Raw genomic sequence first — 9,694 nt, 5'->3', positions numbered from 1 at the left:
TATTATTGGTTATGAGTTTGTAAATTGGGGTTTTGGAGTTTGGGCAATGGGCATAGGTATATTTTCAAAGCAATAAAAATAAATAAATAACTGTAAAATAAACTCTTGGCAAGGTATGAGAATCAAAACTCCTATCCTAGTTATCCTTATCAATTGTGATGAGAATTGAATTTTTCTCCCACTTTGTTAATCTCTAACTATGAAGGTAAGTTAAGTGGATGAATTAATTTTTATTCCTCAGGTCCTAGTCTTTCCTTGGGAAAGGCTGGAGTTATTGGAACTTGAATTAATGAAATGAAGAAATCCGATTTTCAATCAACAATGAGTTTGATAACTCAAGTGTCTCCAATGACTCAACCAAAGCCAAAAGAGAAAAAGTCTACTTGAATGAAAATAATTTGGATAAACAAAGAGCATTAATAAATTAAAGAGAGCAATCATAAGTCTGAAATACCTCAAATTATATTAATAAAAGCAATCCAATCTAACATGAAAGATTTATGAATCAAATGGGCAACATAAGTAATTAACAAATAAAAGTATTAGAGTATCTAAAAGTAGAAGAGAAATATAAATTGAAGAACATTGAACCTGTGATTGAGAGTCACTCCTAAAACTAAGAGAAATCCTAAATCCTAATCCTAAGAGAGAGGAGAGAACCTCTCTCTCTCTCTAAAAACTACATCTAAATCCTAAAATTGTGAAAGCTTATTCTTATGAATGGATGTATTCCCCCACTTTATAGCCTCTAATCTGTATTTTCTGGGTCGCAAACTGGGTCAGAAACAGCCCAGAAGTCGCTGGAGAAGAAATCTGCCACGCTGGTTTTTCGCCACTGCGACGCGTCCGCGTGGATCACGCGTTCGCGTCTCCTAGTGTCAGGGAAACTATGGCATATTATATATCAAATCGAAGCCCCGGACGTTATCTTTCCAACGCAACTAAAACTGCATCGTTTGGACCTCTGTAGCTAAAGTTATAGCTGTTTGAGTGCGAAGAGGTCAGGCTAGACAGCTTAGCAATTTCTCCAACTTCTTGTATTCCTTCCACTTTTGCATGCTTCCTTTCCATCCTCTGAGCCATTCCTGCCCTGTAATCTCTGAAATCACTTAACACACATATCAAGGCATCTAATGGTGATAAGAGAGGATTAATATTAGTAATATAAAGGCCAAAGAAGCATGTTTTCAATCATAGCACATAATTAGGAAGACAAATGTAAAACCATGCAAATAGTATGAATAAGTGGGTAAAGAGTTGATAAAAACCACCCAATTGACCAAAGACTGATATGTTAGACAGCACTTCTCCTCGGTCGAACATCCTCAATCCAATGGGTTAGCAGAAGCTGCGAATAAGGTCCTCCTCCAAGCTCTAAAGAAAAAGCTTGACGATTCCAAGGGTCTTTGGGCCGAACTTATTCCAGAAATTTTGTGGGGTTACAATACCTCGGTACACTCATCAACTAAAGAAACACCATTTCGTTTGGTGTATGGATCAGAAGCAATGATCCCGATCGAAATATCACAAGGCTCCTTAAGAACACAAGGAGAAGCTCATGAAGATGCTCGGAGGGCCGAGCTGGATTTGATTGAGGAAATACGCAACACAGCGGCGATTCGCCAAGAGGCCTTGCAACAACAAATTGGTCGGCGCCACAATAAAAAGGTGAGGCCGAGATTTTTTCAGATCGGCGACCTAGTATTAAGAAAAACTGAAGAAGCACGAAAACCACCCTCACATGGCAAACTTGCCGCGACATGGGAAGGACCTTACATAATTCGTCAAGTACTTGGCAGAGGAGCATATCTTTTGGAGCAATTAGATGGCACAAAGCTACCTAGCACTTGGAATGTTAATTCCTTAAAGCAATACTATAGTTAGCAAGCTGCAGAATGCTGGTACTCTTTTTCCTACCTAGAGATTTTTCTCAAATTTGGGTTTTGCTCAAGGAGGTTTTAATGAGGCTGGCTTACCTAATCCAAAATTGTAAAGGTACTGCATTAAAACAACACTTATTTTCTTTCTATAACTTATTTTGGTCAAAATCATTATCCAAGACATCCTTTAAATGATCGACTCCACGATCACACTAAAAGGAAATTTATCAAAACCAAAGTCGCATTGGTACCACATGCGCATACCCAAACGCTGACAATTTTTTCAGCATATTGCAGTAATCGGACCCTAATGGGGATATATACCAGAAAATCCGAACAAACGCATATATTACAAGCAAACAAAACAGATTAATGTAGCAGTCATTAAAGGGATTATACATACCCTACTTAAGACAAATAGTTTTTATGAGAGTATTCATATCTCTCAACCATCACAAAAATTACAAAAGTCGAACATAAAACTACTACTTTAAAATTTTTTTAATCAGCTAAGTTATCATCCCCCTCTTCCTCCATGACTTCTTCGTCGTCAACCAACTGACCATCCCGAACTATCTTGCTCGGATCCATGGCAGTATAATCCTCTCCAAGATGCAAGAACTTCGCTTGAATGATGGCGCGTTCAAAGCCCTCGGCAAACGCGTCGAGGATCTCGGCTTCTCGGCTAGACTCTATCTGCTTCAACTTTGCAGTTATCTCAATAATCTGGTCACTCATAGTGGACAGTTCATTTCCCTTTTTCCCTAGCGACTCTACCGCCCTTTCATGTTCCTCTTTCTCAAGTTTCAATTTTTCTTTTACAACAGAGAGCTCATTCCTCAGTTCGGCTAGCATAGAGTCTTTTGACTTCAGTTGCCCCTTTAGGTCAGCAGTTTCTGAAGTACTCTGTAACATCCTTCTATGCCTTTTTTCTTGGCTTCGCCCTATGCTAACCAACCGAAAACCCAAAACCTGCAAATTAGCACACAAACAACCTCGATTTTTATGGCGCATCTCTCATACACAAAAAAAAAAACTAATACTAATACATGAAAACCTAACCGACCTACATGAATTGATCTATGCCAACATCCCCGACCTCCTCAATACGAGCTACGTCGGAAGCAAATTGGACAACTTCGTCCGCCAAAACATTGAATGGGAATTTTTTATCCCACACGGACGACCCATCACCCTTTTCTTCAAAAGAGTGGAGTTTTTCCTGTTTAACGGTGAAACCCGACAATTCGTTTAGTTGAACAGCTTTCTCCCCTTCTTCCAGATTAATAATCTCAGACTTCCTTTTTTTGAAAACAATTCCCTTTTTCTTCTGTGCTGGTTGATTCACTTCAGCCTCGCCTTCTATCTTTTCAGCGTTTGATGAGGAACCTTCAAAGTTTTTCATTTTAAACTGAGCCCTCATGCTCGATGCTGAAACCCCTGGATATTTTCCACCTAAAAAACAAATAAACAAAGCCCGCTGATTATACAATAAATCAAATACAATACGGGTGGAATAACACAACAGTGTCTCACCAAAATATTTTACAACAGAAGTCCTATCTTCCTCCCATGGAAGTAGGTCTGACACAGATATCAAACTACCCCGATCAACCATTTCCATCAAAAAACTTATTATACACTCGTTCCGAGGTGATATCAATTCAGGACCTAAGATGTGATTAGGTTGGCAGCACCAATAAAGGGGAAACTTCTCCCCAAGATTTTCAGCTAAGTAAAATGGAAATTCTTCATCTACCGACTTTACCTTGAAAAACATTTCCTTAAAATCTTTAAAAGAAGATTTATACAGTTTGAAAACAGAAAACCTAGGAGTACTGTTCAAGTTGATCCAAAGGCCTTTCCAAACACCCTTTGCTTGAAACAAAGAAAAAAATAGTTCTAACTCAGGTTTAATTTCTAGATATTCCATCAGAATTTGGAAATATTTCACAAACGCCCATCCATTAGGATGAACCTGAGAAGGTGCACAATTCAGTTGGGTTAACAAATCACATTCAAAATTTGTAAACGGAAGTTTGACAAACAATTCTTCAAGAACACAGCTATACATATAAAAATTTTCAAAATCTTTCTTTCTGTGAAAAACACGATCCATGCGATTGCATGGCAGCAACTCAATACGAAACCCGGGCCTCACTATTTTTGACAGATTCAACCCCCCAACACTTTCCTTGTCAAAGAACAACGAAACTCTTATTTTTACATCCCCATCAACCTACTCATAAGAACCATCATCTTCTATCTTGGGTAAAGCTTTTGCCTTTTTGTCACTCATTTTTCTTTCTCTCACACCAGAAATCAGGGAAACTAACAGGTAAAGGACTATGGTTACTAACCTCTTTTACTCATTCTTTTTGAAGAACCACGAAGTTTAAGCAACAGCACAATCTCCACGAAAATGTAACTTGAAAATAAATTTTTTGAACATTCATTTAATGAAACCCTTTCAGTTCCAGGCTTCAATCACGGCCATCAATCCAAACCCCACTTACAACGGTTCTAAACCCACTTAGGAACTTGAACCCTGCATTGAAAAGCATTTATAATTATTACTTTATCCCATCATGGCTTTTGCTATTCTAAATAAATAATAATTTATGTCTATCATTATCTAAAGTGAGTCAAGTTGAACTGGGGGCTCCTTACTTCGAGCTATAACTCGGCCATATGGATTTAAAAGCTCAACCTGCCTCATTCAAGTCTAGGCTAAACTTGGGGACTGTGATATAATCGTTATACATCGGTTACGAGTTATAGCTCAGCGGACCTCCTTTTAAATCGGCATATTAACTCTGCGCATTAATTCTGCTGACTTTATGGCAATAAAACCTTTGATCGGTTACATACTAAACGGTCAATTCAGACCTAAACGGTCATCATCGTCTTCTAGTTATAAAAGGGAGTAATCAGAGTTTGCAGAGGTATGTTCGTTCAAAAACAAAAGACTCTCCTTTGATAATTGTTCTTAACTGACTTGAGTGTCGGAGTATTTTTTGCAGGTGCTCCCCTCATCGTTTTCGCTGGGTGGCCAAGGTTCATCGTGACACGGTGAGAAGATCGGCCAACAACCTCAAAAGGACGAGTTATAGTTCGGCCATATTCAGGCAAGAACAACTTGCAATTTAGAACATCTATAAATCTATCCCGAATAGAGCGACCCTATTTTTTTTTTTTTGATTGAGAAGGGGGCCAGAGGCCCAAAACAAGAAAACTAATTAGCCATTTACTATTCTCGCAAACACTCGTTGCCTCCTATCAGCTTCAATTATTGGAACAAGAAAGGGGGGAGGCAAAACAAAATGGTGGAGCGCTGCCGGAAGATTATGGGCATGCTTGGCTAGAACGTCGGCACTGAAATTGGCTTCTCTCAAGATGTGTTTCACTCGGAAGTCACCTGGATTTGCCTGGAGCTCTTTAATTGCACGGATGAGGGAGGTGCTATTATGGAGGTCCGTAGATGCATGCTGCAACAGATTCACTGCACAGGTAGAATCTGTCTCTACTTGTACCTTCTCCATTCCCATATCAATTGCAATTTTAAGACCTGTGTAGATTGCCCAAAGTTCTGCTTTAGTAATGGTTACCTTTCCAATGTTCATCATGAACCCTACCATAACCAGGCCATTCGAATCTCTGAGAATGCTGCCACACGAGCCAGAATTTGAAGTTTGCAGGACCGAGCCATCAACGTTGAGTTTGCTCCAGCCCGCTTTCGGTGGCTTCCAACCAATAAGGATCGAGTTTGTCACTCTGAGGGTTTTGATGCTTCTCTCTGTAAGGTCTAACACTTCCTCATAGTTTCTGGCCATCCCTCTAATTTCTGGGATTACTCTTTCAAAAGGGATGTTATCTTGATTGAAAATTAATTCATTTCTTTTCTGCCAGATAATATTACAAGAAGTGAGAAAGAAAGTGGGCCATGAAGTCCCACAGCTAGTGCGAGAGGTCCTGGACAGGTTATCGTAGAGCCAGTCTTAGAGATTCTGGCTGAAGAAAGGGTCCTGCAGGTCTCTATTTGAGTTGCTCATCCAAATGCCTTGGGCGTATGGGCAGTCCCTCAGCACATGGAGCAGACTCTCTTCAAGATTCGGGCATCTCGGATAGCAATCATTATCGGTAAGCCCCTAAACACTTCTTTTTAGATTAGTTAGCAGCGCGTTATGGCTTAGGAGCCAAGCAAAGGTTTTCAGTCTCTGGGGAACCCTGGTTTTCCAGCAAATTCTATAAATTTGGTCTGAGTCCCTATCTTCAACATAGTAGCTTTTGTAGGCTGATTTGATAGAGAAACTGCCCTGAGGTTCTGGTAGCCATCCCAGGGAATCCGGTCCGAGGGAGTGTTGGGGAGCTTTAATAGTATGAATCATAACGATAATCTCCTCTGGGATTAGCTGAGCTAACCTCTCCCAATCCCAACATCCTTCCGCCGTAGCATAGGTTGCTAAATCCTCGTCAGCTCTGTCTTCCCCGATATGTTCCATCGATAACTCACTCAAATCTGAGATACCAGGAATCCAGTGATCTTTCCAGAATTAAATGCTTCTTCCATTTCCAATCCTCCAGATTAAATTGCTTTGAAATCGGTCCCAAATTTTAACAATACCTCTCCAAGCATTAGAGCACTTCGCTTTTTTAGTAACCTTTGGAATAAGGCTGTCCCCGCAACTATACTTCACTTTCATTACTTTCACCCAGAGAGCTTGTTCATTATGCACTAGCCCCCAAGCTAATTTCATGAGAAAAAGGTCGTTGGATTCTTGAGCCTTCCGCAATCCTAGCCCTCCTAATTCCTTTGGCTGGCAAATGGTATCCCAATTCAAAAGATGAATTTTCTTGTTCTCCACATTAGATCCCCAGAGAAAGTCTCTACACATTTTATCAATTTTATTACAGACCTCCTTAGGCATCTTCATTGTTTGCATAGTATAGCTCGGAATGGTAGACAAAACTGATTGAACAAGGGTGCATCTTCCGGCAAGAGAAAGGGTTTTCATGTTCCAACTTGACAATTTGGCCTGCATCTTGTCTAGAATTGGTTGAAAGTGGTGTTTTCCGCACTTCTCGTGGATGAGCGGTACGCCGAGGTACTTTCCTAAATTGCTGGTTAGCGGAATACCGAGATCTTTGCTGAGCTCCTCTCTTCTGTTGTGATTAACATTCTTGGAGAAAAAGATGCAGGATTTGCTAGGGCTGACTTTCTGTCCAGAAGCTTTACAAAAAGTCTCCAAAGCTTCCTTGATTACTCGAACCTGCTCCTTGCTTGCTTCTGCGAAAAGAACGAGATCATCTGCAAAACAAAGATGAGATAGATGAGGACCATTCCTAGTCAACTTGATAGGTTTCCATTTTTTTTGCTCTATTAAGGAGTTAATTAGTTGAGAGAGTCTTTCAATACATAGGACAAAAAGATAAGGGGATAAGGGGTCTCCCTGTCTAATGCCTCTTGTTGGGTTGAAAGTCTCTGATGGAGAACCATTCCAAAGCAAACTCATAGTGGGGGAGGAGATGCAGAAGTGAATAACATTCACAATATTCTCCGGGATGCCAATATCTTTGAGAGTGTCAATGATAAAATTCCAATTTAGACGGTCATAGGCCTTCTCCAAGTCTATTTTGATTGCCATGAGTCCTTTACCACTAGCTCTCATCCTCATAGTATGGATCACCTCTTGTGCTATCAGAATGTTATCTGCACTAATTCTTCCTGGGATGAAACTGGCCTGGGTGTTAGAGACAATGTACCCCAAGTGCGGCTTTAGTCTTTCTGCAATAACTTTAGTAACAATTTTATAGCAGACGTTACAAAGACTGATAGGCCTGAACTGTGCAAAGTTTTCAGGTGAGGGAACTTTAGGAATGATAGAAATTAAGGTTTGGTTTGCTCCAGCTATATTCTCAGGATTTCTAAAGATCATATGCACCCAATTCACCACCGAATCAGATACAATGTCCCAGGAATGCTGGAAAAATTTTGCTGGAAATCCATCGCTTCCTGGCGCCTTCCAGCTTCCCATATTGAACACAGCATGTTTAACTTCTTCATGGGTAATATTTCTGCTCAAATGGTTTAACTCAGCCTCAGTCAGCCTAGGGAACTTACCTGTGACAGGAAAATCAGGTAAAAATAAATTGTAGTTATTAGGAGCATATAAAGATTTGAAAAAGGATACTCCGAACTCCTTCAGTTCTTCCACGTTATCAATCCATTCATCCTCGCTATTTTTTAGAGCATTAACGTGGTTCCTTCGTCTCCTTCCATTAGCTTTCTGGTGGAAGTATTTAGAGTTTTTGTCCCCTAAATTAATGGTTTTACATTTAGCCATTTGCATCCAATAGCTTTCTTCTTGTACTACAATCATTTCATATTCCTTCCAAAGGTCCCTTTGCAGTTTTTCCAAAAAAGGATTATTATTAAAGGAAAGGTTTTGGTTGATGCCTTCAAGCCTGAGAAAAATTCTTTTCTTTTTCCTGAAGATGTGCCCAAAGACCTCTTTGTTCCATTCTTTGGCTTTTTCTGTGAAATGGTGAATGTTGTTGATGAGATCACCTTGTTTGCACCAGTTACTTCTCGCCAAATTATTGTAGCCCTCATGGAGCAGCCAGGGCGCGAGCAGCTTGAAAGGTCTCTCTCTCCCGTTTTCCACAAGGGTGTCAAAATCTAGGAGAATATGTAGATGGTCAGACTTCAATTTAGGTAGATGTTTCACTCCAACGGATGGAAATAAAACATTGAACTCCAAATTTCATAAGAATCTATCAAGCCTGCGTTTAATTTGATTTCTTTGCCAAGTGAACGGCGGACCAGAAAAGCCTAGATCATTTAGACCGCAATTAAGCATGCATTCTTGAAATCTGTTTGAGTCTTGAGATAAATTACGATTGCCCCCAGTTTCCTCAAGAGAAATGATAGAATTAAAGTCCCCACCAAGACACCAAGGCCCTTGATTAGTTGCTGCTATACTTTCTAGCTCCCTCCACAAGGTACTTCGCGGTCCCGGTTGGGGGCTGCCATAAATACACGTGCAATGCCAAGACTGGTTATTATTATCTTTAATCTTTAGGTGAATAAACTGTCTTTGGACATTAACAGGCTCCACCTGCCAATCTTTTCCGTTCCAAAGACACCAAATCCCTCCCGAGAAGCCCTCTGCATCACTAATGCACCAAGAGTCAAAAACCTAATTTGCGGATGATCCCCTCTACTTTGGTTCCTGAGACATGAGTTTCAAGAAGGATACACAATTTCAAATTATAATGATAAGTTAAGTCTCTAATCATAATGGGAAATCCTTTGGAGGAAACCCCTCTACAATTCCAAGCTAAAATATTCATAATAACCATTAAAAAACAAGGTAGAAAAAACTCCCTGAAAGAAGTCAGGAATCTAGGCCTCGATTGGCTTGACATTAGTGGCCTGTGCCACCTCCTCTATGCTTCGGAGACACTCCTCTCCCCTCTGTTGTCTCTCCATTGGGTCGTCTTTTCCTGCTTTGTTGCTGGATTCTCCTGGATCTAGAGGGCTTTTGGCTTCTGTATTATTGAAATACTCCTTATTCCCACCTCCCATGATAGTTGAGATGAGGTTTCTGGTAGTATGATCCAAATGGCCTCCCATTAAAGCAGGCTGCATACAGTTAGTACGTGCAACTTGTTTAGTAAGATATGAGAATTGTTTCCAATACTCTTGGTTTCTCTCTTCTTTATCTTTTTGGTTGTCTTGTGCCTTCTGGTTATTCGCCTGGTTATCTGAAAAGACGTTATGGCTGTCCTGATTTGTCTGGAGACCCTTGATG

The 9,694-nt window shown here is 40.2% G+C and overlaps 1 protein-coding gene across 1 annotated transcript; it reads left to right on the top strand.

Moving 5' to 3' along the window:
- Positions 1-1,506: 1,506 nt before the first annotated feature.
- On the top strand, positions 1,507-1,884 carry LOC148554715 (uncharacterized). The gene has a single exon (XM_088490450.1). It carries the CDS (start codon positions 1,507-1,509, stop codon positions 1,882-1,884), a length of 378 nt encoding a protein of 125 aa, XP_088346576.1.
- The last annotated feature ends 7,810 nt before the right edge of the window (positions 1,885-9,694 follow it).

This window comes from Arachis ipaensis, chromosome B6 (genome assembly GCF_059453495.1).
Source record: "Arachis ipaensis isolate K30076 ecotype BB chromosome B6, ASM5945349v1, whole genome shotgun sequence".
Classification (NCBI taxonomy): domain Eukaryota; kingdom Viridiplantae; phylum Streptophyta; class Magnoliopsida; order Fabales; family Fabaceae; genus Arachis; species Arachis ipaensis.
This window is presented reverse-complemented; position numbering and strand designations above follow the sequence as displayed.

Excerpts from the sequence above, each read along its gene's own strand:
- LOC148554715 (XM_088490450.1), top strand. The coding sequence starts at position 1,507 with ATGATCCCGATCGAAATATCACAAGGCTCCTTAAGAACACAAGGAGAA.